The following is a 27,896-nucleotide window of genomic DNA, read 5'->3' as shown; positions in this document are numbered from 1 at the left end:
CTTAGCTGAAACTTATTTGAACAGCTGGAACTTTGATTTTAAGGACGTTAGATGAGGTTGTCAGAGACCCAAGGATGATAACGATGGATGTGCTACCAACTACCCTCAGGCCTTCAAATGTACTTATTGATCTCTAAGCTTGGACAGTCAGAACTTTTCTTTGAAATCTTTGAGTGACTTAGTCAGAACTTAGTTAGAAAGTCGGAACTTTTCTTTTAAGCTGAAACTTAGAAAGTTACAACTTTTCTTTTAAATCTATGGGTGGCTTAGTTGGAGCTTGGTTGGGCAGTGAGAACCTTGCTTTTAAATGTATACTGTAGGTGGCTTAGTTGGAACTTGGTTAGACAGTTAGAACTTTGCTTTTACATCTATGGGTGGCTTAGTTGGAGCTTGGTTGGGTAGTCGGAACCTTGCTTTTAAATGTATACTGTAGGTGGCTTAGGTGGAACTTGGTTAGACAGAACTTTGCTTTTAAATCTATGGGTGGCTTAGTTGGAGCTTGGTTGGGCAGTTGGACCTTTGCTTTTAAATGTATACTGTAGGTGGCTTAGGTGGAACTTGGTTAGACAGAACTTTGCTTTTAAATCTATGGGTGGCTTAGTTGGAGCTTGGTTGGGCAGTTGGACCTTTGCTTTTAAATGTATACTGTAGGTGGCTTAGTTGGAACTTGGTTAGACAGAACTTTGTTTTTGGCTCATATGGACATTTTTGAACTTGTTCTTTGTAGTCTATGGATGGCTTAGTTGAAACTTATTTGAACAGCTGGAACTTTGATTTTAAGTACGTTAGTTAAGGTTGTGAGAGACCCAAGGATGATAACGATGGATGTGCTGCCAACTACCCACAGGCCTTCAAATGTACTTATTGATCTCTAAGCTTGGACAGTCGGAACTTTTCTTTGAAATCTTTGAGTGACATAGTTGGAACTTTGTTAGACAGTCGGAACTTTTCTTTTAAGCTGAAACTTAAAAAGTTACAACTTTTCTTTTAAATCTATGGATGGCTTAGCTGGAGCTTGGTTGGGCAGTCGGAACCTTGCTTTTAAATGTATACTGTAGGTGGTTTAGTTGGAACTTGGTTAGACAGTTAGAACTTTGCTTTTAAATCTATGGGTGGTTTGAAAGTTTACACCGATCAGTGCTTGTACAGTTGGAACTTTTCTTTTAAACTGAAACTTAGAAAGTTAAAACTTTTCTTTTAAATCTATGGATGGCTTAGTTAGAGCTTGGTTGGGCATTTGGAACCTTGCTTTTAAATGTACACTGTAGGTGGCTTAGTTGGAACTTGGTTAGACAGAACTTTGCTTTTAAATCTATGGGTGGCTTAGTTGGAGCTTGGTTGGGCAGTTGGAACAATTCTTTTAAATCTATGGGTGGCTTAGTTGGAGCTTGGTTGAACAGTTGGATTTTTTCTTTTGAGGACGTTAGATGAGGTTGTCAGGGGCCAAAGAATCCTATTGATGGATGTGCTGCCAACTACCTTCAGGCATTCAGATGTACTTATTGATCACTAAACTTGGACAGTGGGAATTTCTATTTTAAATCTATGGGTGGCTTAACAGAGTTTACCCCGATCAGTGCTGCAGACGTTGGACAGTTTCTTTTAGATCTGTAAGTGACTTAGTTGGAGCTTAGTTAGATAGTTACAGCTTTTCTTTTCTATCTATGGGTCATTCACACTAGGGCGTTTTTCAGCTCGATGTCTGATGCTCAGAAACACTCAACAAGCAAAATCCAATTCATTTCTATGGCCCTTGCTCACATATGAACGTTTCGTCACCTATAGCAAAACACCTCAAAAAAGTACTTGCGCTACTTTTCAGGCAGATCTGAGCGTTTTGTCCCCATAGACTTTTTCAAGTGTTTTTTTAGGCGTTTTCAGCTCAGACAGCAGCAATTTCTATTTCTATTGGCCACAGCAAAAACGCCTAAATTAAAAAAAGGCCTGAAAAATGCCTATAATATTTGCAACTCTGCTAACAAAGAAAGCTCAAAGATGCTTGAAAAAAAAAAAAACTCTTGAGAAAACTCCTGAAGAACGTTCAGCTCAGTGTGAATGGAGCCTTAGTTGGAGCTTGGTTGGACAGGTGGAACCTTTCTTTTAAATCTATGGGTGTCTATGTTGGAGCTTGGTTGGACAGATGGGACCTTTCTTTTAAATTTATAGGTGGCTTAGTTGGACAGTTAGAACATTTCTTTCAAATCTATCTTAGTTTTAATTAATTTAGATAGTTAGAACTTTTTTTTTTTTAAATCTACGAGTGACTTAGTTGGAACTCAGACAGTTACAACCTTTCTTTTAAAGCTATGGGTGGTTTAGCTGTAGGTTGGTGGGAAATTTGGAAATTTTCTCTTAAATCTATGGGTGACTTAGTTGGAACTTGGCTGGACAGTTGAAACATTTCTTTTAAATTTATAGGTCGCTCAGCTGTAACTTAGTTGGGCAGTTAGACCTTTTCTGTTAAATCTATCTTGGATGGAACTTAATAAGAGTCAGAACTTTTCTTTTAAATCTATAAGCGACTTGTTGGAGCTTGCTTGGACAGTAGGAAGTTTCTTTTAAATCTATCGGTGACTTAGACAGAATTTAGCTAGACAGTTACGACTTTCATAATCTATGGTTGACTTGGAACTTGGTTGGTCAGTTGGGACTTTTCTTTTAAATCTATGGGTGGCACTATGAGAAAATTGAATGAAGGATTGTCCAATTTTCCATGAAGTCACATATCACGATGTAATCGACAATGGTATTGCCTTGTACGAAAACTCTCTAAGAACAAAGGCAAGCATTCTTTCTTGGGTATGATTTCTGTTTGTTGCTGGTCATTCTTTGCTTCCAATCGTGCATATTTTTCTCTATTTGATTATTTCTGTAGAATTACTGTATCAATTGAGTGAAAATTGGATGTTGTGTTCACGTATGATAAAAACGTATTAGCTTGCACCTTCATTTTTTTTTCATCCGAACAGTCGGAATTGGCTGTCGAAAGCACTATACTAACGATCAGATATAGTTATTAGCTGATCATTCCTCATATGGAATTTTTCTTCGGATTTTCTTATAGTGTTCACTCACATAAAAAGTTATTATTTTCCTTTTAAATTGATGAGTGGCTTAGCTGTCAGAGATTGGAGTAACTAAAAAGACTTGGAGAAGTTTTGGCAGTGTCGGAGGAAGAAATGAACAGAGATAGGTCCCATAGGTCTTAGGAGCAGATGAGGTTGTGAATGGGAGGGTGGGGTAAGAGCTGTCTGAGATGGTTGGAGGAATAGAGACACTGAGCAAGTTAGACAATGAAGAGGAGACTGATGTTAGATCTGAAAACTGGAGCATGTTGAAGATCTGTCTTGAATGTATGCAGTTACACAACCACGGACATACCATTTGTGCAGACTGTGCAACTGCAAGAGGGCCCACTTTGACTTAGGGACCCATTTATATGAGATTTAGTTGGAGCAATTAAGAAGTTAAAGGTATTTTGTATGATGCCTCATATATGGACGTGGTTTCTAAAGTCCTGTCAGAGATAGAGTCCTCCTTTACTCCCTGTGAGACCAGCCCTGAGATATGGACAACACATCTTCCTTTACTTCTTGACATCATTTGGAATAAAAGTACAAACCATGAGAAAGTTCAGGGTATCTATCTATCTATTATCTATCTATCTATCTATCTATCTATCTTTATCCAAAGTGGGCCCAAATTGTTTTCACACAGCTGCCCTTTGGTGACTTTGTCCACCACTGGGAGGTCATATAGCAATAACGGCTGATAAATTGTATTTAAAAGGCCCACTTTGCAAAGCAATCATGTCTTGGTTACAATGCCTGGGTATACACTGGTGTGCACTCCCATGGTGATAGGGCAGGCAAAGTGGTAAATTGGCCACCATGCCTTTCTTGTTACAATATTTCTTTAAGCAGTGTTCCTGGTGGTAAAATATTTTACTGATTGTATTCTCTCTGTCATATTTCAGCTGGGCGTCTGTATCCATTGCCTAGAGACTGCTCACAAGCCCTTCTGAATGGAGAAACAGAGTCAGGAATGTATACCATATATGCCAACGGCGATCAGTCTCAACCCATGGAAGTCTTCTGTGACATGAATGTTGATGGTGGAGGATGGATTGTAAGTATAAAGACAGGACAAATACACTACACAATGGCATGTCTAAATAAAATATTGGTATGGTAGATGTATGCTTGTTTTATAGAGTACAATTGGGAAGGCCATAGTCCATCTCTTTAAGCGCTGGATAAATTGTTGGCTCTATATAAATGCTTGTAATAATATGGCACCACCAAGACTCCTAGCAATTCACTCTGCCACTAAATGTCCTCATTTTTCCAGGTTGAATTACTGAAATAAACACTAATAAGGCACCACAGTGTGTGACCTTCTTCCCTGCAATAAAGACCTCCAATTAAATGGGGGGAAAAATGTTGATAGTTATTCAACCTTCTTACTGAATCCTGACTAGATTCACACTGCACTCCAGAAACGGAATGCTATGGTAGAAAAAGAAAAATCTGCTTAAACCAGTAGTGTTGTTTTTCCCAAACACATCGATTGGCACAGTTTTTACTTTAGTTCCTCTTTTCAGAAAGCCGAGCCTTGGCTTGTATATCTACATCTGTGGATCTCATTTATCTTTTGGAAAAGCAACAGAAAATGTTACAAATGCTATTATTTTATTTATTACAGGTACTTATATAGCGCTGTCAATTTACAGAGACTTTTACATATATATTGTACATTCACATCAGTCCCTAACCCTCAAGGAACGTACAATCTAAGGCCCCTAACTCACATTCATACATACACATACTAGGGCCAAGGTGCACAGTTGTTTCATGCATCCCCTTTCAGACAGCCCCTTGCTGCCAATTGGGATGCAGCAGCTGCACGGATACAGCCTTTGCCCCCAAAGTCATCATAACATTTCAGATAGGTCATTGTTTCTGTTTCTCCAATAAAGTCCTCAAATTGTAGGGTTTAAACCCATTGCCCACAGTACGAGGGAGACTCAATTCTGTTCCTCTCTAGGCTAATTGCTCCAACTGCCCTGTCAAGAAATGAAAGTCCAAGCTTCCCACTGAAAAGGAAACTGCTACTCAGGGACACTCTCATGCCCTTCTTTTCCCACTAGGGCAGTGTTTCACAATCTTTTTAGCCCAGAGGAACCCTTGAAAGAGTTTTTAGGTCCCAGGGAACCCCTGGCAAGAATAGTCCATTGGGGATCATTGAGAAAATGCCCCTTACATTGGTGATGGTAAATGGAAAGAATACCCTTTATACAGAGGTGGCCAGAATACCACACTTGTAGTCATGCTTCTGGCTCTGCCAAGTGGCGTTGAACCTGAAACTATGCAGGCACCATCAGATGGGAAGTTAGGCAGCCACAGCACAAGGAACCCCCTTACCGAGGTGGCCAGAATACCACACTTGTAGTCATGCTGCTGGCTCTGCCAAGTGGTGTTGGACCTGGAACTATGCAGGCCCCCATCAGATTGAAGGTCATTTCAAGGCTACAGCTCAAGGAACCCCTTTTCAACCCTAGGGGAACCCTGGTTGCAAATGACTGCACTAGGGTCTAAGCAGGGGCAGACTGACAACTCATGGGGCCCCCGGGCAATAGGGGATCATGGGGCCCCTGTGTCCTTGCCCGAACTCAAAAAAGCCTATGAAAAAGGTACTAGGGGCATCTCATGGGGCCCCCTACTGACCCCAGGCCCTCGGGCAGTGCTCGAGTTTCCAAATGGCCAGTCCGCCCCTGGGTGTAAGCCTCTCCCTTGACAACCATGTGCCACCAACCCCAGTCTTTTTTCTCCCCTTTCTTCAACTCCTACCACAAGACACTTATATATGCCTCAACATTGACTTCACTGCTTAACAGCTGTTTTATGAACAAGAAATATGGAAACCATCAGAAAGATGTAGAACATTTCGTAGTAATAAAATCGCAGAGCATTTGTCAAGCCAAATATTTGTTCCCTTTGACAGTTCCTTAAGGCAAGCAAAACAGAATGTAATATTTTTAGATGTAATGCATTTGTGCATTCTTTTTTTTTTTGGATGTCTCTTGATTTCAGACCAAATTCTAAAGGAAAACAGCATGGAAGTCAAAGCATGTACAGGAATACCCCAGGGCCAAGCAGGCTTGTTAAAGCTATTTAAAGGCCAACTGAGGTCATAGATAGATATGCAGTCTGATGGACCTTTTACTAACAACCCTTCCTTTTACGATCACTTTCCTGTTACTGCAGTAGTGCAAAGTGTCTAAATATGACTGTATAGTTCAATTGGCACCAGCAAAGATCCAGTTCTTCTAGTAATTAATTTCAGAGGCAATAAGACACACCTCTCCCCTTCTCAAGCCTATGTGAGAAAGTTGGGTGTGGCTATCACTCAGCTCTGCCAGCACAAACCACCACAGTGTGAGGGCAGGAAGCAGCAGTTTCTGTGAGAGAAAAGAGACTTTTAGAGCATTTCCAAGCAAAAATCCTCAACAGATCATAACATGCCTATAAAGAGATGGGAAGTTGCTAGACTTTTTAGGGTTTTAAACTTCTTAGGGACTACAGTGAAGGTAAGGCTACAGCCGAGCTCCCAGCTATACACTCCTGTAGGTGACATTGTGCCATTATTAAATTAGAGTGAAGTCTGGTAGGGGAATTGTCCCCCCATGGACTCAGAGAGGTCAGCTATCCCACTGGACACTGTACTCTCCATCCGTTGTGGTGTGGGACCTTATTCAACAGAGTACCTATGTCATTTGGGCATGCTTGGAGCATGTGGTAGGTCAGGGCAAGACCCCACTTGTGATAGAAAGTATATAACACAAGGAAAGATTCCTGTCAAGTAGGGTCAGAACAGGGACAACATCTGCCTGGAGGAAACATCCCGGTATCTGGATCCTTGTAGAGGAATTGTCCGATTGGATGCTTTTCTCTTCAGAGATCTCTGGTGGCTATCTTGGTGTGGGACCTTATGTAATAGGGTACCCACATCATTTGGGCGTGTTTGGAACAATTATTAGCTCAAGGCAAGACCAAACTCATGAGGGAAAGTACATAGCACAAGGAAAGGTTCCTATCAAGTAGGGTCAGAACAGGGAAAACATCTGCCTGGAGGAAACCTCTTGGTATCTGGAGCCTGATAGAGGAATTGTCCCCTTATGGACTCTGAGAGGTCAACTGTCCGATTGGGCGCTGCTCTTTCTCGAGACCTCTGGTGGCCATCTTGATATGGGACCTTATATAATAGGCATGCTTGGAGGGAGTAGTAGGTCAGGGCAAGACCCCACTGGTGAGAGAAAGTATATAGCACAAGGAAAGGTTCCTGGCAAGTACGGTCAGAACAGGAACAACATCTGCCTGGAGGAAACCTCCTGGTATCTGGAGTCTGGTAGGAGAATTGTTATGTCATGGACTCAGAGAGGTCAGCTGTCTGATTGGACGTTGTAATCTCTCGAGATCTCTTGCGGCCATCTTAGTGTGGAACCTTATATAATAGGATACCCACATCATTTGGCCACGCTTGGAGCAATTAGTAGGTCAAGGTAAGACACCACTTGTGAGGAAAAGTATATAGCACAAGGAAAGATTCCTGTTAAGAAGGGTCAGAACAGGAAAAACATATGCCTGGAGGAAACCTCCTAGTATCTGGAGCCTGGTAGAGGAATTGTCCCCCCATGGACTCTGAGAGGTCAGCTCTCTGATTGGATACTGCTCTCTCGAGATCTCTGGTGGCCATCTTGGTGTGCGACCTTATATGATAGGGCTTCCCGCGTGATTCAGGTGTGCTTGAAGGCAGTAGTAGGTCAGGGTAAGACCTCATGGTGGGATAAAGTATATAGCACATGGAGAGGTTCCTGGAAAGTAGGATCAGAACAGGAACAACATCTGCCTGGAGGAAACATCCTGGTATCTGGACCGGAATGTGGGGCTCTTCCCAGCAGTATTACAATGCCATCCAGGTATACTGCAAACCACAATCCCTCCAGCAGCATACGTGTCCAAGCCTGGTGACCTTGTATGAGCACCAACTGTTATGTTGCCTTATCTCAGTGCCACAAGACTTGTCATTATTCATTGCCGCTAACCTATATACAATATACAAGATATGTACTACAATCAAGGACTGTGTGTGGTCTCTTTCTGATTGGGTACTGTAGGCTAAGACCCCGCCTACACACCTCTGCCTTAGCTATTATAAAGGTAATTCAATTTTCACTGCTGTCTTTCATTCATGTTACAGAGGATGCAGTAAAAGGAATTAAATACTCCTACTCTGCTTAAAATAATGAGCAGAAATATCAAAATTGGATAGATTTTTTTTTTAAAGTTTTACCTTTTTGCGTAATTATATTGTATTATTTTTCTTTTTTTAATGAATGGATTTAAAGATGATTCACGGTTCTCAAGCCTGCACAAATATATTGTGGGCAGTTAAATACATGTGTTTTAAAATATCTCATTATATGAAGGGAATGCTGTTGCTTTTCTCATGTCTTCCTAACCCACGAAATGAAATGGCTTGTTGGTTTAAAGCCCACACTTATTACCAAGCGTACCAAGAAAAGGAGGGGAAATCTTCCAACGAAGAACCAGTTCTGGTGACAACCAGGGATTCCCCCACTTTGGAGAATTTCCTCTAACTTCCTATGGCTATGGTACAGGGAGTGAAAGCTAGACCCAATGGGACCTAGATGTCAAAAAGCCTGACAGAGGTTATACAGTAATACTCCCTTATCCAAAATGAAAAAAAAATGTAGTTCTATTTTAAAGCAAGGAGAGAGGAAGATCTGGAACATCCTCTCGTATTACCAATGTAGCGCTCTTCACTTGAGGGCCATTGTGTTTCTGGAGCCCTCTAAGCTTTGCACAGCCAGGCACAGCCAGGCAACATGCATTTTCCACACTTGCATCCACAGTCAGTGAACAGTCCATGAGCTTCATTTTGGTTATTTTTATAAGAAGATATAGCTTGGATAGGGTAATAGGGATTATGGGATGCCCAGCTTGACTGAATCAATGCATAGGGACAACTTCCTTCCTATTTACAGCAACAGATCATGGACTATCCTTTTCCTTGAAATGCGGCCAGTCATTACAGATCAGTAGCAACTGCCCCTTATGAGCTAACTTGCAGCCCAACTGCATGCAAAGATATATCCTCTCCCCAGTAGAACTTCTCCCAACTCCACAGCCCGCAGACACTACCAGCCCTCCTGGCTGCTCTGAACAGGATAAAGGATTAAGCACAGTGCTGTCCTTGGAAAACTTGCTACACGTGGCAGTCTCTCCCCTTGTGAATCTAAGGGTGTGCTGATGTACTCACTCTGTCCTCTTTTCTCCCTCTGCTCTCAGGCTTGATCCTGTTCATACCGTGATGCTGAACGGATCCTCCTGAGCCAAACCAAGCCCAGCCTGGAGGCTAGCCCCCCTAGACCTAGCGGACCCCTCCCAGGCTACCGACAGCCTCCTCAGCACTCCATTTTCCACCCAACTCCCCTGCCACCCTGACTCTTCCATATTTATGGGTTGGCCTCACCATTCTATCAGGCCCTCCAAGATTTGTTAGACTCCCATAAACTTGCAAATTAGGTCTCCATCCCTTCTGCCGGCTGGCTTCTGGAAGATTCCATGGTCCTCCAGAACCAGGTGGAGGCGATATAGTCACAACCTGTTGAGCCATCCAGCTTGACCTGCAGCAACCTAACCTTATCACAGACTCACACAGTAACCATGAGTCATACACAATACATTTATCTACACTAACCCTAGTAGCACACTAGAGGGTGTAACACCAGTTACGGAGGTTTTTTATCCAGGTGAAGGGTGTCCTACAGAACATGGGGACTTAGACGGTATTTAAATTGGTATACAAAGTCCCCCTATTTTTTCAAAGCTGAACTTCAGGCAAGCAGCTAACTACTCAAATATGATGCATATAAGGAAGCTGTTTTACCAAAGCATTAGTAGCTCCATCCGCCCAGTCCCTAGATTCACAATGCCCTTCCAGAAAACCAAGCCAGCCCATTGACCTGACTTTTATTTGCTGCAGTTATGAAATGCAGCCTGGTCATCCTGGTCATGCGGCCTGGTCATTTCCCCCCGCCTGTGATTTGACAGTCAAGGAGCAGCAGCAGACTACTCTCTTCCCCTGTCAGCATGTTACTTGTCAATATATTTACATACAGCACACCTGATGGGTTCCTGGTGTAGCCCTTTCTTCTCCCAGTAAAAGGGAGTCCAAAAGGTTAAAATAAAGTCTAATTTAGGTATTTGTACTAGCTGCATTTAAAATATGTTTAACATTTTTTTCAAGCGTAAAATTCTATACTTTGGACAAGTTGGTTGGTGTAAACTTCCATACCTTGGTCACTTTTCTTGGTGTAAACTTCCAAGAGCTTTACACCAACCAAAGTGACAAGAAGCACATAGTGACAAGAAACACAGAAAAAGATCTATATTATACATTTCTATGCATTTGTTTGTGTCTTTTCCCATGATGATAATTCTGACAAACGTGAAAATAACTTCTATACTTTGGCCACCTTGGTTGGTGTAAATTTCCATACTTTGGTCACTTTAGTTGGTGTAAACTTCCATACTTTAGTAACTTTGGTTGTTGTAAACTTCCATTCTTTGGTCACTTTGGTTGGCATAAACTTCCATTCTTTGGTCACTTTGGTTGGCATAAACGTCAATTCTTTGGCCACTTTGGTTGGTGTAAGCTTCCTCACTTTGGTCGATGTAAACTTCCACACTTTGGTCACTTTGGGTGATGTGAACTTCCACACTTTGGTCACTTGGGTGATGTAAACTTCCACACTTTGGTCACTTTGGTTGATGTAAACTTCCACACTTTGGTCACTTTGGTTGATTTAAACATCCACACTATAGTAACTTTGGTTGTTGTAAATTTCCATTCTTTGGTCACTTTGGTTGGCATAAACTTCCATTCTTTGGTCAATTTGGTTGGCCTAAACTTCCATTCTTTGGTCACTTTGGTTAGTGTAATCTTACATAATTTGGTCTCTTTGGTAAGTGTAAACCCCTGTACTTTGGTAACTTTGGTTGGTATAAACTTACTGGAAGTTTACACCAACCAAAGTGACAAGAAACAGAAGAGATAAAGAAGTATACTCTACATTTCTGTATAAAGTGTAAACTTCCATTCTTTGGCCACTTTGGTTGGCATAAACGTCCATTCTTTGGCCACTTTGGTTGGTGTAAGCTTCCTCACTTTGGTCACTTTGGTTGATGTAAACTTCCACACTTTGGTCACTTTGGTTGATTTAAACATCCACACTATAGTAACTTTGGTTGTTGTAAATTTCCATTCTTTGGTCACTTTGGTTGGCATAAACGTCCATTCTTTGGCCACTTTGGTGTAAGCTTCCTCACTTTGGTCACTTTGGTTGATGTAAACTTCCACACTTTGGTCACTTTGGTTGATTTAAACATCCACACTATAGTAACTTTGGTTGTTGTAAATTTCCATTCTTTGGTCACTTTGGTTGGCATAAACTTCCATTCTTTGGTCAATTTGGTTGACATAAACTTCCATTCTTTGGTCACTTTGGTTCGTGTAATCTTACATAATTTGGTCTCTTTGGTAGGTGTAAACCCCTGTACTTTGGTAACTTTGGTTGGTATAAACTTACTGGAAGTTTACACCAACCAAAGTGACAAGAAACAGAAGAGATAAAGAAGTATACTCTACATTTCTGTATAAAGTGTAAACTTCCATTCTTTGGCCACTTTGGTTGGCATAAACGTCCATTCTTTGGTCACTTTGGTTGGTGTAAGCTTCCTCACTTTGGTCACTTTGGTTGATGTAAACTTCCACACTTTGGTCGATTTAAACATCCACACTATAGTAACTTTGGTTGTTGTAAATTTCCATTCTTTGGTCACTTTGGTTGGCATAAATGTCCATTCTTTGGCCACTTTGTTTGGTGTAAGTTTCCTCACTTTGGTCACTTTGGTTGATGTAAACTTCCACACTTTGGTCACTTTGGTTGATTTAAACATCCACACTATAGTAACTTTGGTTGTTGTAAATTTCCATTCTTTGGTCACTTTGGTTGACATAAACTTCCATTCTTTGGTCACTTTGGTTCGTGTAATCTTACATAATTTGGTCTCTTTGGTAGGTGTAAACCCCTGTACTTTGGTAACTTTGGTTGGTATAAACTTACTGGAAGTTTACACCAACCAAAGTGACAAGAAACAGAAGAGATAAAGAAGTATACTCTACATTTCTGTATAAAGTGTAAACTTCCATTCTTTGGCCACTTTGGTTGGTGTAAGCTTCCTTATTTTGGCCACTTTGGTCGATGTAAACATCCACACTTTGGTCACTTTGGTAAGTGTAAACTTCCATACTTTGGTCTCTGTGGTTGGCATAAACTTCCATTCTTTGGCCACCTTGGTTGGTCTAAGCTTCCTCATTTTGGTCACTTTGGTCGATGTAAACATCCACACTTTGGTCACTTTGGTAAGTGTAAACTTTCATATTTTGGTCTCTTTCGTTGGCGTAAACCTCCACACTTTGGTCATTTTGGTTGATGTAAAATTCCATTCTTTGGTCACTCTCAACATTTAAATTTTTAGGATTAATTACTTTTTTTTGTAATTTTTCTACCTATAGGTGTTTTTAAGACGAATTGATGGTTCTGAAGATTTTTACAAAAACTGGAGGACATATGCTAGTGGATTTGGAGATTCATCTAAGGAGTTCTTCTTGGGTGAGACATTTCTGTACTATACAAAGCTAACCACGTAAAATATGAGCATGTCAGATATAACGGGACAAAATATGTGTTAAGTGTAAAGGTTGAGTTTTTCACCTTTCATTGTGAAGGCTGCACCTGTCAGTCAATGTGTTTCATAAATAAAGAAGACTCAAATTTTTCTTTTATGATGTCAGATTATGGGAGGCATTGGGTAACGTGAACCTAGGCCCAGACTATGGACATTCAAAAATATTTATATATTCTTACCAAGTAGCGTATGAACTTTAAGAAGACCCTGTCGTCAAACCATTTATTTCATTAACAGGCTTTCCGTAATATTTGATGTGCATTTAACATATCCTAGACATTTTATTAAAAGTCCTATCAACATTGTTGCTCTGTTTGTAATAAAACAAGTGCAGATTGTGGAGGTCCCAGCAATTTTGGTCGTAGATGTACCAGTAAAAGCCTCCCTTGTGTAGGCAGCCAAAACCCTTGACTGCTTCTGGACACCGCCATTTTGGACGTGATATCAGCAGATCCAGCTGCCTCAAGAGACACCCTATAACAGGGGTGTCAAACTGGCGGCCCTCCAGCTGTTGCGAAACTACAAATCCCATCATGCCTCTGCCTTTGGGAGTCATGCTTGTAACTCTCAATCTTGCAATGCCTCATGGGACTTGTAGTTTGGCAACAGCTGGAGGGCACTCGTGCTCTATAATAATCCCCTTTGCTCCTCCCATGGCAGCTACATAAAAGGTTATGTGGGGAGATGAGGGGAGGAGCTTAGTATATAAATACTCCCAGCTGAGGAGGGGGGCTATAACGTGCAAGAATGGAGGGGGCTCTGCTAGGAAATTGTCACTCCTGAAGTTGTCAAGCTTGCTAGCAGGTTCAGAGGCATGTTGCAAGTCAATAAATTAAAAAAAAAAGCATAAAAAATTAAAAATGCATTACATAGTTACATAGTTAGTCTGGCTGAAAAAAGACAAAAGTCAACCATTAAAAAAAAAAAAAAAGTTATAAATCCTACACCCACAGTTGATCCAGAGGAAGGCAAAAAAAACCCAGCAAAGCATGATCCAATTTGCTCCTGCAGGGGAAAAAAATCCTTCCTGATCCCCCGAGAGGATATTCCCCGGATCAACTTTACCTATTCAAATACTTGAATTTTTTGTGCTTTTACCTGGCTTTTGGTGACAGGGTTTCTTTAACACAAGCCCTCAGTGACTACTGTAGCTGCAGGCACCATGGAGCAACTCATTCTCAATGTTCATAACAAAGGCAGTCAAATTTGAGGAGCAGTTTGGGGACACCGCCATGGACAGAGAGGCTTTCTTTCTTCCAGGTTATTCCATGTTTTTAGAGCAGCTTAACTGGAGCCATTGCACTCCATCCTTTACACGATGTTACATCTGTATTTAGGGCGTAACATGGTGCCAAACAGACCCCCTTTACCCCCAGAGTGCCCCCACCCACCCATGACAGTGTGCACAGGTTCCTCTCAATGGACACAGTCTATTGACACTTTCTCCAGCTCTCCATCTGAAAGCCCATACCTTGGTACAGACAAAGAGCAGGAAAAAGGATCTGCAGGAGCCTGGCATTGCACCCACCATCCACCGGTCATGGGTGCATTGATTTGACAATTCCTATGCAAAAACAAATAATACAGGCGTTCCTCGATTTACGAATTTAATTCGTTCTGCAGAACTTTTCGTATTGCGAAAAATTCATAAACCGAAACGCGGTTTCCCATAGGAATGCATTGAAAACCAATTAATCCTTTCCGGAGGTCAGATAAAAGCAAAAAAAAGTCTTTTATCTGTTCAAAACTCTTTATAAAGTGCACTTTAAAGGCATAAATACTGTACAGGGACATGATTAAAAATTAATTCGTAAATGCATTGAAAACCAATTAATCCGTTCCGGAGGTCAGAAAAAAGTAAAAAAAAAAGTATTTTATCTGTTCAAAACTCTTTATAAAGTGCACTTTAAAGGTATAAATACTATTCAGGGACATGATTAAAAATGAATTCATAAATGCACTGAATCCATTCCAGAGGTCAGAAAAAAGTGAAAAAAAAAAAGTATTTTATATGTCAAACTCTTTATAAAGTGCACTTTAAAGGCATAAATACTGTACAGGGACATGATTAAAAGAAAATTTGTAAATGCATTGAAAACCAATTAATCCGTTCCGGAGGTCAGAAAAAAGTAAAGAAAAAAGTATTTTATCTGTTCAAAACTCTTTATAAAGTGCACTTTAAAGGCATAAATACTGTACAGGGACAGGATTAAAAATTAATTCGTAAATGCATTGAAAACCAATTAATCCGTTCCGGAGGTCAGAAAAAAGTAAAAAAAAAAGTATTTTATCTGTTCAAAACTCTTTATAAAGTGCATTTTTAAGGCATAAATACTGTACAGAGACATGATTAAAAGAAAATTTGTAAATGCATTGAAAACCAATTAGTCCGTTCCGGAGGTCAGAAAAAAGTAAAAAAAAAGTCTTATCTGTTCAAAACTCTTAATAAAGTGCACTTTAAAGGCATAAACACTGTACAGGGACATGATTACAAATTAAAAAAAAGTAAAAAAAAAAGTTCTGTTTGAAACGCTTTATAAAGTGCACTTTAAAGGCATAAATACTGCTCAGGGACATGATTAAAAGAAAATTTGTAAATGCATTGAAAACCAATTACCGTATTTTCCGGCGTATAAGACGACTGGGCGTATAAGACGACCCCCCTACTTTTCCTGTTAAAATATAGGGTTTGGGCTATACTCGCCGTATAAGACTACCCCTCTACCAACCAATCACGACAAGCGATGTACCAGTATTTTCTGTGCACACTGCATACAAAGCCTGCTTGGATTGGGTGGGTCAGCTCTCCCTGCCTGCCCAGCCCTGCCTGTCTCCAAGATGATCCGAGCGGTACCATAAATTGCACAAAACTGCCACATTATAATATTAATAATTAATTACCGTATTTCATAGAAATGAAGGGGACAAGGTCGGATGCAGCAGTACCATACCGGTACTTCCGAGCTGACGCTTCTGCGCATGTCTTCGGCAGCAGTAGACGATCGCTGATCACCATTCCTCGCAGAACTGCATGAGACGTCGGATGCAGCCGTTCAGTGCTCGATTGATCGTGACTGAAACTGTGACATGCGCAGAAGCCGCTACCCGATGTGTATCCCTTCTCTGCATATCACAGTTTCAGTCAAGCTCAATCGAGCACTGCTGCATCCGACGTCTCATGCAGTTCTGCGAGCTATGGTGATCCGCGATCGTCTACTGCTGCCGAAGACATGCGCAGAAGCGTCAGCACGGAAGTACGGTAAGGTTTCAGCCCAGTACGCGGCGTATAAGACGACCCCCGACTTTGTAGAAGATTTCCAGGGGTTAAAAAGTCGTCTTATACGCCGGAAAATACGGTAGTCCATTCTGGAGGTCAGAAAAAAGTTAAAAAAAAAGTATTTTATCTGTTCAAAACTCTTTATAAAATGCACTTTAAAGGCATAAATACTGTTCAGGGACATGATAAAAGAAAAATTTGTAAATGCATTGAAAACCAATTAATCCGTTCCAGAGGTCAGAAAAAAGTAAAGAAAAAAGTATTTTATCTGTTCAAAACTCTTTAAAAAAGTGCACTTTAAAGGCATAAATACTGTACAGGGACATGATTAAAAATTAATTCGTAAATGCATTGAAAACCAATTAATCCGTTCCGGAGGTCAGAAAAAAGTAAAAAAAAAAAGTATTTTATCTGTTCAAAACTCTTTATAAAGTGCACTTTAAAGGCATAAATACTGTTTAGGGACATGATTACAAATTAATTCATAAATGCACTGAAAACCAGTTAATCCATTCCGGAGGTCAGAAAAAAGTAAAAAAAAAAGTATTTTATTTCAAACTCTTTATAAAGTGCACTTTAAAGGCATAAATACTGTTCAGGGACATGATTAAAAATTAATTCATAAATGCATTGAAAACCAGTTAATCCATTCCGGAGGTCAGAAAACAGTAAAGAAAAAAGTATTTTATCTGTTCAAAACTCTTTATAAAGTGCACTTTAAATGCATAAATACTATACAGGTACATGATAAAGGAAAAATTCGTAAATGCATTGAAAACCAATTAATCCATTCCAGAGGCCAGAAAAAAGTGAAAAAAAAAAGTTCTGTTCAAAACTCTTTATAAAGTGCACTTTAAAGGCATAAACACTGTACAGGGACATGATTACAAATTAAAAAAAAGTAAAAAATAAAGTTCTGTTCAAAATGCTTTATAAAGTGCACTTTAAAGGCATAAATACTGCTCAGGGACATGATTAAAATTTAATTTGTAAATGCATTGAAAACCGATTAATCCGTTCGTATTGCGAACTTCCTAAACCGAGGCATTATTTTCAATGGATTTTTATTCGTAAACCGAAAATTACATTAACGGAGGAGTTCATAAATTAGGCTTTAATCAAGTAAAGATTTAATTAGGAACAAATCCAGGTTCAGTGGTTTTCTTCTACCACCTACCCATTCAGCTGCATATATTAGATTTGAAATGTAGGCTTCCCTCTATTGCGTTGTCTTGCTGATTCACACAGTATTTCCAATCCACAAGTTTGCTCCAACAGACCAAGAATGAAAAAAAAAAAAGGTGACAGTGACAGATTTGGTTTTTGCATTTCCTTCGTCTTAAAGTGATTTCTGCAGCTGATGGAGTCTGTCGGTGGAAAATTGAATTACCATTTGACATTATTATCTCTTGAGGATGGAATTCGGGAATGTTTAGTCTGCGTGTGATTCCTTTTCTTTCTTTTGAAATGCTAAAATCATCTGATTTGCAGGTTTGGATAACTTGCACAAGATCACATCGCAGGGACAGTACGAGTTACGTGTGGACCTCAGGGACCACGGGGAGACGGCTTACGCTGTCTATGACAAGTTTAGCGTTGCAGACTCAAAGAAGCGGTACAGACTTTCAGTCAGTGGCTACAGCGGTACAGCAGGTGGGTATTTTTCATACAATTGAAACTTTTTTTGTCATTAACTGAAATTTAACATTGTTTCAAATTTCAAATCAAAGTTATAAAAAAGACCATGTGAATAATGGAGGAGACTAAAGATGGAATTATAGGCACTGGGCCCTTTGTAACAGGACCCTCTGCAATGATATATTGCCTTGTGGACCGGTAGGGTGCTATACAGGTCCAGGGCAGTAATTCCCTGTGGGGGAGTCAAGTCTCTGAAGGCTCCTGTGGTGAAGCTTGCAGTGGTGGGTGAAGTTTGGACCACCTTTAGGGGAGTCCTGTAGCAGGAATGGTGATTGCCCTAGGTTAGCCTTAGGCTGGTACCCGTGCCCCTCACCTCATGTGGCAGGGCCCCTTAAATTCAGGTAGATGTTGATAGTTATGTTGCTTACAGTTCCCGAGCTGCTCAGAGCAATCCTCTGGGGTGGTAGAGCTAAAGGGCTGTTGTGGTATTTTGGCTGCCATGTTGGAGGTGGAGAACTTCCTCCCAGATAAACATATTAATGGAGGAGAGTAAAGATGATATTATAGGCACTGGACCCTTTGTAACAGGACCCTGTCCAATGATATGTTGCCTTGTGGACTGGTAGGGTACTATACAAGTCTGGGGAGTCAAGTCCCTGAAGGCCCCTGTGGTGAAGCCCGTGGTGGTGGGTGAAGATTAGAACACCTTAAAGGGAGTCCTGTAGCAGGAATGGTGATTGCCCTAGGTTAGCCTTAGGCTGGTACCCGTGCCCCTCACCTCATGTGGCAGGGCCCCTTAAATTCAGGTGGATGTTGATAGTTATGTTGCTTACAGTTCCCGAGCTGCTCAGAGCAATCCTCTGGGGTGGTAGAGCTAAGGGGCTGTTGTGGTATTTTGGCTGCCATGTTGGAGGTGGAGAACTTCCTCCCAGTTAAACATATTAATGGAGGAGAGTAAAGATGATATTATAGGCACTGGACCCTTTGTAACAGGACCCCGTCCAATGATATGTTGCCTTGTGGACTGGTAGGGTGCTATACAAGTCTGGGGAGTCAAGTCCCTGAAGGCCCCTGTGGTGAAGCTTGCGGTGGTGGGTGAAGATTAGACCACCTTAAAGGGAGTCCTGTAGCAGGAATGGTGATTGCCTTAGGTTAGCCTTAGGCTGGTACCCATGCCCCTCACCTCATGTGGCAGGGCCCCTTAAATTAGGGTAGATGTTGATAGTTATGTTGCCTACAGTTCCCGAGCTGCTCAGAGCAATCCTCTGGGGTGGTAGAGCTAAGGGGCTGTTGTGGTATTTTGGCTGCCATGTTGGAGGTGGAGAACTTCCTCCCAGTTAAACATATTAATAGAGGAGAGTAAAGATGATATTATAGACACTGGACCCTTTGTAACAGGACCCTGTCCAATGATCAATGATCTCTGCTCAACGTGCCTCCTCCCTACTCCACCAACAGCCTACATCTACATAGTGACGGCCAAAAGGTATAATCTGGGGTCAGCATGCACAGTAGCAGGACAGGGTTCTCCAGCACCCAGGACAAGAAGCCAAAACGGTACCCTCCACTGTAGAATGGGTGCCTCACCCTGCATCTTTTCTTTGCCCCTTTTTCTGTTGCACCCAGGACAGCTGCCCCTCTTGCCCACCCCTTGTCCCAGCCCTGGGCATGCATATGTTTTTAAAATATATTCTTGAGATTTTTTTTAACATATAAAAAATTCATTTTAACATATATTTTTACATATATTTGTAAAGGAATTCCAAAAAGGTAGATTTATATTTTTAAAGACATACAGTATATTTGAAAATGTATTTTTAAAAATATTTTCAGATATTTTGTAATAAAAATGCATTTAAACATACAGTATATATATATATATATATATATATATATATATATATATATATATTTATTGAAATATACTGAATATGGCGAAAATTTTAGTGTTTCAAATATATGTCAATATATCTGGGAAGAATATTTTTAAAATATATTTCAAATATATTTTTTTCTTCCATGTGGCCATTACTAGTAAAAAAAGAAAAATTAAACATAAAAAAGCCCAGTATATATACTGCCATTTGTAAACGCTATAACTTTCACATAAACCAATTCATTTACACATATTGGGATTTTTTTTTTTAGCAAAGACATGTCGCAGAATACATTTTGGCCTAAATTTATGACGAAATTTGATTTTTTACATTTTTTTCACTGGACATTTTTAATAGCAAAAAGTAAAAAATAAAAAAATTTTCTCAAAATTATTTTTTTGTATACAGCAAAAAATAACAAACGCGCAGAGATGCACGCAAAGAAAGCTCTATTCATGGGGGGAAAAAAAAGGATGTAAATTTCATTTGGGTGCGGCGTTGCATGACCGCACAATTGTCAGTTAAACTAACGCAGTGCCGTAACGCAAAACATGGCCCGGTCAGGAAGGTGGGGGGAATCCTCTGGAGGGGGATGGGTTAAACGTAAAAGATACATACAGTGCTCGCAGTGGAAAATTCCTAATAAATGCTTTTATTTTCTGCCATTACAGGAGATTCAATGACCTATCACGATGGACGCCCATTTTCCACCTATGACAAGGACAACGATTCCGCCATTACCAACTGTGCCTTGTCCTACAAAGGAGCTTTCTGGTATAAGAACTGTCACAGAGTCAACCTTATGGGCAGATATGGTGACAACAGCCACAGTCAGGTGAGCATATTGTTTCAGTTTCGGAGAAGTACTTCCCTAAATGACCCAACTGGCAGCAAAAGAAATCGTCTTACTTGGCGACAGGAGTCTCCACGTCACGTGTAGTCATCGGTCTCCATCATCATTAGCCGGGGGCTGAGAACCCAGACTTGCTGCTGCTCTCTCATTCGTGGTACCACCTTCTTCTTACCACAAGTTCCAGGATCTCAAAGAAAATACACAGCAATTTAATAAATTAGAAAGAAAAAGGCCAGCAAGCAAAGGGAAATCTCCCCCAAGGGGACACCAAAAACACAATTGACAGCTGTTTATATGTTCTCCCCCCATTCAAAACTGAAGCGAAAAGTTTTGTCTTTAGATGTACCCTCACCGGCCACTTTGTGAGGTCCACCTATTCAATGGCTTGGTAACACAAATTGTTAATGGCAGCAACTCAATGCATTTAGGCATCTAGATGTGATGAAGACTACTTGCTGAAGTTTCAAGCATCAGAATGGGGAAGAAAGGGGATTTCAGTGACTTTGGGCGTGGCATGGTTGTTGGTGCCAGACAGGCTGGTCTGAGTATTTCAAAAACTGCTGATCTACTGAGATTTTCACGCACAACCATCTCTAGGGTTTGCAAAAAGAGAAAATATCCAGTGAGCGGCAGTTGTGAGGGCAATATTGTCTTGTTGGTATCTGAGGTCAGAGGAGAATGGGCAGACTGGTTCCAGATGATAGAAAGGCAACAGTAACTCATGTCAATATGGACCAAAATCTCTGAGAAATGTTTCCAACACCTTGTTTAATCTAGGCCACAAGGAATTAAGGCTGTCTTGAAGGCAAAAGGGGGTCCAACCCGGTATTAGCAAGGTGCACCTAATAAAGTGACTGGTGAGTGTATATAATACAGGTCCCCTTTGAGCATGGCATGGTTGTTGGTGCCACACGGGCTCAGTAATTCAAAAACTGCTGATCTACTGGGATTTTCACACACAACCATCTCTAGGGTTTACAGAGAATAGTCCGAAAAAGAGAAAATATCCAGTGAGCGGCAGTTGGGTGGAGGAAAATGCCTTGTTGGGGTCAGAGGAGAATGGGCAGACTGGATTCTGCGACATTCAGATGGTAGAGTCAGAATTTGGTGTAAACAACATGAAAGCATGGATCCATCCTGCCTTGTATCAATGGTTCAGGCTGGTGGTGGTGGTGTGGGAGATATCTTCTTGGCACTGGCAAGGTGGACCTAGTAAAGTGGCCTGTGAGTGTAATTTTAAGAGGAATTCCAGGTATGGTATATTTTTACATAAATACATTGGTCCAGCTTGGACTATCTCTGTATATGCCATACCTGTTCGATGCCCTTGGAAGCTGGAAATCACTAAAGAAGACACCATTACACCAGTGATCTCCACTAGCTTCTGGGTCCAGTGCCAAGTGGACACACTGTGCTTTGGCGCCTTTGAGAAAATGCTTTGCATTTTCCGTATGAATGCAAACCATTCTTTGGATGAGGAGGATAGGTTGGTCGGTGATGTCATCCAATCAGAGAATTCTTTGCATTCATTTAGAAAATGAAAGGAAATTTAATCGATGGAGCACATCCTGAGCAGTCAACCTCGTATGTTCATAATTAGAGATGAGCGAAGAAATGAAAAATTCGATTCGACTGATTCGGCGAATTCGTGGACAATATTCGATTCGAGTCGAATAAATTCGCTGTGAATTTAACTTAAAAAAGGGTGTTTCTAGGCTTCAGAGAGACTTAATATTAGTGCAGAACACTGTACCTTTAATTTAAATGCCCTTGGAGTCTGCTGGGGAAGAGAAATAATACTGTCAGTCAGTATGACATGCAGATGAGTGCCGTCGATCTTAGAATCACCGCACACTTCACTCATTTGGGCAGTCACGGGGCCAAAACCAGAGTGTGGAGCCACAGTGTGGCGGTGGAGGCAGCAGCAATGGGAGGCCATACAGCACCCTATGACAAAAATGGAAACCACCAGCAGTGTGAGGAGACCTGAAAGTGGCACATGGCAGAGTGTGGCGATAGAGACAGCAGCAATGGGAGGCCGTACAGGGACCCATGACACACTCTGGACCTGGCAGCAGCATGAGGAGGCGGTACAGGGGCCCATGACAGATTACGGGCCTGGCAGCAGCATGAGGAGTCGGTACAGGGGCCCATGGCAGATTACGGGCCTGGCAGCAGCAATGGGAGGCCGTACAGAGACCCATGACACACTCTGGACCTGGCAGCAGCATGGGGAGGCGGTACAGGGGCCCATGACAGATTACGGGCCTGGCAGCAGCATGAGGAGTCGGTACGGGGGCCCATGACACACTCTGGACCTGGCAGCAGCATGAGGAGGCGGTACAGGGGCGCATGACAGATTACGAGCCTGGCAGCAGCAACTTGGACAGGAGGACGTTCAGCTTCTGCACCGTCGGGTGCGTGCTCGCAAACTGTTGTCTCTTGGAAACGGATTCCAAGAAAGACTGCTGACGGAATCCGTGAAGAGGAGTAGCAGGAGAAGGAGCATCTGAACGAGCGGAATATGCCAACAAGCGACAACAGTGGCCCATGACAGATTACGGGCCTGGCAGCAGCATGAGGAGTCGGTACGGGGGCCCATGGCAGATTACGGGCCTGGCAGCAGCTATGGGAGGCCCGTAATCTGCCAGCACCCTATGACAAAAAATGGAACCCACCAGCAGTGTGAGGAGACCTGAAAGTGGCACATGGCAGAGTGTGGCGATGGAGACAGCAGCAATGGGAGGCCGTACAGGGACCCATGAGAGACTCTGGACCTGGCAGCAGCATGAGGAGGCGGTATAGGGGCCCATGGCAGATTAGGGGCCTGGCAGCAGCTATGGGAGGCCCGTAATCTGCCAGCACCCTATGACAAAAAATGGAACACACCAGCAGTGTGAGGAGACCTGAAAGTGGCACATGGCAGAGTGTGGCGATGGAGGCAGCAGCAATGGGAGGCCGTACAGGGACCCATGAGAGACTCTGGACTTGGCAGCAGCATGAGGAGGCGGTATAGGGGCCCATGGCAGATTAGGGGCCTGGCAGCAGCTATGGGAGGCCCGTAATCTGCCAGCACCCTATGACAAAAAATGGAACACACCAGCAGTGTGAGGAGACCTGAAAGTGGCACATGTTTGGGGCATGATTCATGGCGGATTTAGTCAGTTGTGTCAGGAACTGGTGGTTTGAAATCCAGACTAATCCACGCCTGATTCATTTTCACAAACGTCAGTCTCTCCACACTTTGGGTGGACAGTCGTGTCCTCCGCGGAGTTGCAATACCTCCTGCCGCACTAAACACGCGCTCCGATGCCACGCTACTGGCCGGGCATGACAGCCTTTCAAGGGCAAATTCAGCTAGTTGGGGCCAAAGGTCAAGTTTCGTTGCCCAGTAGTCAAGGGGATTGTCTACCTCGGTTGGCAGGGTGCTGTCCAAGTAGGCCTAAGCCTGTTGTTTGAGGTCCTGCTCCAGGTCCACCTGATGCTGCTGCTGCTGCTGCGGCTGGTTAGTAGTTTCCTCACTGCGCTGGTGAAGAAAGCTACTCATCATCGACTGCAGACTGAGGCAGCCGCTGCTGGTGGAGCTGCCACTGCTCCTACCACCCCACCCCTCCCCTGCTGCCATGGCAGCGGAACACGAGCGCACAGGGCCCACAGTGTCTGAGGATGGACGTTGGCGCAGACAGGCAGAGACCAGCTGACTACATAGGTGTTTTTTATAGTACGTTATTTTGGCCTCCCTCTCAGCAGGTGTGAAAAAGGCCACCATTTTTGAACGGTAGCGAGGGTCCAACAAGGTGGACAGCCAAAAGTCATCCCTCTGTCTGATGGTTATTATTCGGCTGTCGCTACGCAAGCAACCGAGCATGCTATGGGCCATTTGTGCCAAGGAATGCGAGGGACTCCCTGCCTCCATCTCCACAGCATACTGCCACGGTGCGTCTAGGTCCTCTGTCTCCTCTTCCTCCTCCTCTACCAGATGCTCCTGCTCCTCCACTCCTGTCCGCTGAGTGGAAAAACCACCCATTTCACTCAATAATTCCTGAGCACCAATGTCCTCCTCTACCTCCTCCTCTTCTTCCAGTCCTGCCCCCACAGGGGCCATGTGGCGTTGAGATCTGTGCGCCACGTCTACCGCACCCTGACCAGCCATTGTTAACAGCATTTGTTCCAGGACGTGCAACAGAGGAATGACGTCGTTCATCCCATAGTCCTGCCGACTCACGAATAGCGTGGCCTCCTCAAAGGGCCTGAGCAAGCGCAGGTGTCACGCATGAGCTGCCAATGGCTGACATCTAAGTTACACAGGGAGTACCTTTATCTGCTTTTAACATCAGGAAATCTGTGATGGCCTTTTGCTGTTCGTAAAGGCGGTCTAACATATGTAGGGTTGAATTCCACCTTGTTGCAACGTCACAGCATGAGGAGTCGGTATAGGGGCCCATGGCAGATTAGGGGCCTGGCAGCAGTTATGGGAGGCCCATAATCTGCCAGCACCCTATGACAAAAAATGGAACACACCAGCAGTGTGAGGAGACCTGAAAGTGGCACATGGCAGAGTGTGGCGATGGAGACAGCAGCAATGGGAGGCCGTACAGGGACCCATGAGAGACTCTGGACCTGGCAGCAGCATGAGGAGGCGGTATATAGGGGCCTACGGCAGATTAGGGGCCTGGCAGCAGCTATAGGAGGCCCGTAATCTGCCAGCACCCTATGTCAAAAAATTCAACACACCAGCAGTGTGTGAGGAGACCTGAAAGTGGCACATGGCAGAGTGTGGCGATGGAGACAGCAGCAATGGGAGGCCGTACAGGGACCCATGACAGACTCTGGACTTGGCAGCAGCATGAGGAGGCGGTATATAGGGGCTTATGGCAGATTAGGGGCCTGGCAGCAGCTATAGGAGGCCCGTAATCTGCCAGCACCCTATGTCAAAAAATTCAACACACCAGCAGTGTGAGGAGACCTGAAAGTGGCACATGGCAGAGTGTGGCGATGGAGACAGCAGCAATGGGAGGCCGTACAGGGACCCATGACAGACTCTGAACTTGGCAGCAGCATGAGGAGGCGGTATATAGGGGCCCATGGCAGATTAGGGGCCTGGCAGCAGCTATGTGAGGCCCGTAATCTGCCTGCACCCTATGTCAAAAAATTAAACACACCAGCAGTGTGAAGAGACCTGAAAGTGGCACATGGCATGAGAGACTCTGGACCTGGCAGCAGCAGGAGGAGGTGGTATATAGGGGCCCATGGCAGATTAGGGGCCTGGCAGCAGCTATGTGAGGCCCGTAATCTGCCTGCACCCTATGTCAAAAAATTTAACACACCAGCAGTGTGAAGAGACCTGAAAGTGGCACATGGCAGCAGAGTGTGGCGATGGAGACAGCAGCAATGGGAGGCCGTACAGGGACCATGACAGACTCTGGACTTGGCAGCAGCATGAGGAGGCGGTATATAGGGGCCCATGGCAGATTAGGGGCCTGGCAGCAGCTATGTGAGGCCCGTTATCTTGCAGCACCCTATGTCAAAAAATTTAACACACCAGCAGTGTGAAGAGACCTGAAAGTGGCACATGGCAGCAGAGTGTGGCGATGGAGACAGCAGCAATGGGAGGCCGTACAGGGACCCATGAGAGACTCTGGACCTGGCAGCAGCAGGAGGAGGCGGTATATAGGGGCCCATGGCAGATTAGGGGCCTGGCAGCAGCTATGTGAGGCCCGTAATCTGCCTGCACCCTATGTCAAAAAATTTAACACACCAGCAGTGTGAAGAGACCTGAAAGTGGCACATGGCATGAGAGACTCTGGACCTGGCAGCAGCAGGAGGAGGCGGTATAGGGGCCCATGGCTGATTAGGGGCCTGGCAGCAGCTATGTGAGGCCCGTTATCTTGCAGCACCCTATGTCAAAAAATTTAACACACCAGCAGTGTGAAGAGACCTGAAAGTGGCACATGGCAGCAGAGTGTGGCGATGGAGACAGCAGCAATGGGAGGCCGTACAGGGACCATGACAGACTCTGGACTTGGCAGCAGCATGAGGAGGCGGTATATAGGGGCCCATGGCAGATTAGGGGCCTGGCAGCAGCTATGTGAGGCCCGTTATCTTGCAGCACCCTATGTCAAAAAATTTAACACACCAGCAGTGTGAAGAGACCTGAAAGTGGCACATGGCAGCAGAGTGTGGCGATGGAGACAGCAGCAATGGGAGGCCGTACAGGGACCCATGAGAGACTCTAGACTTGGCAGCAGCATGAGGAGGCGGTATATAGGGGCCCATGGCAGATTAGGGGCCTGGCAGCAGCTATGTGAGGCCCGTAATCTGCCTGCACCCTATGTCAAAAAATTAAACACACCAGCAGTGTGAAGAGACCTGAAAGTGGCACATGGCATGAGAGACTCTGGACCTGGCAGCAGCAGGAGGAGGTGGTATATAGGGGCCCATGGCAGATTAGGGGCCTGGCAGCAGCTATGTGAGGCCCGTAATCTGCCTGCACCCTATGTCAAAAAATTTAACACACCAGCAGTGTGAAGAGACCTGAAAGTGGCACATGGCAGCAGAGTGTGGCGATGGAGACAGCAGCAATGGGAGGCCGTACAGGGACCCATGAGAGACTCTGGACCTGGCAGCAGCAGGAGGAGGTGGTATATAGGGGCCCATGGCAGATTAGGGGCCTGGCAGCAGCTATGTGAGGCCCGTAATCTGCCTGCACCCTATGTCAAAAAATTTAACACACCAGCAGTGTGAAGAGACCTGAAAGTGGCACATGGCAGCAGAGTGTGGCGATGGAGACAGCAGCAATGGGAGGCCGTACAGGGACCATGACAGACTCTGGACTTGGCAGCAGCATGAGGAGGCGGTATATAGGGGCCCATGGCAGATTAGGGGCCTGGCAGCAGCTATGTGAGGCCCGTTATCTTGCAGCACCCTATGTCAAAAAATTTAACACACCAGCAGTGTGAAGAGACCTGAAAGTGGCACATGGCAGCAGAGTGTGGCGATGGAGACAGCAGCAATGGGAGGCCGTACAGGGACCCATGAGAGACTCTGGACCTGGCAGCAGCAGGAGGAGGCGGTATATAGGGGCCCATGGCAGATTAGGGGCCTGGCAGCAGCTATGTGAGGCCCGTAATCTGCCTGCACCCTATGTCAAAAAATTTAACACACCAGCAGTGTGAAGAGACCTGAAAGTGGCACATGGCAGCAGAGTGTGGCGATGGAGACAGCAGCAATGGGAGGCCGTACAGGGACCCATGAGAGACTCTGGACCTGGCAGCAGCAGGAGGAGGCGGTATATAGGGGCCCATGGCAGATTAGGGGCCTGGCAGCAGCTATGTGAGGCCCGTAATCTGCCTGCACCCTATGTCAAAAAATTTAACACACCAGCAGTGTGAAGAGACCTGAAAGTGGCACATGGC

At 43.8% G+C, this 27,896-nt stretch overlaps 1 protein-coding gene across 5 annotated transcripts in view; it reads left to right on the top strand.

Annotated features, from left to right (window-relative positions):
* Positions 1-27,896, top strand: part of TNC (tenascin C) — a 253,590-nt gene that overhangs the window by 214,183 nt on the left and 11,511 nt on the right. For all 5 annotated transcript variants that reach the window (XM_089673551.1, XM_089673552.1, XM_089673553.1 and 2 more), the window contains 4 exons: positions 3,977-4,128; positions 12,664-12,760; positions 17,605-17,766; positions 20,300-20,463. In XM_089673551.1, coding sequence (XP_089529677.1) covers positions 3,977-4,128; positions 12,664-12,760; positions 17,605-17,766; positions 20,300-20,463 — 575 coding nt within the window. The remainder of the gene's footprint in view (positions 1-3,976; positions 4,129-12,663; positions 12,761-17,604; positions 17,767-20,299; positions 20,464-27,896) is intronic.

Source organism: Staurois parvus, unplaced genomic scaffold (genome assembly GCF_062004578.1).
Source record: "Staurois parvus isolate SC_StPar_1 unplaced genomic scaffold, SC_StPar_1.0 ptg000140l, whole genome shotgun sequence".
Classification (NCBI taxonomy): Eukaryota; Metazoa; Chordata; class Amphibia; order Anura; family Ranidae; genus Staurois; species Staurois parvus.
Note: the sequence above shows the minus strand (reverse complement) of the source record. Positions and strands in the feature narration are given on the sequence as shown.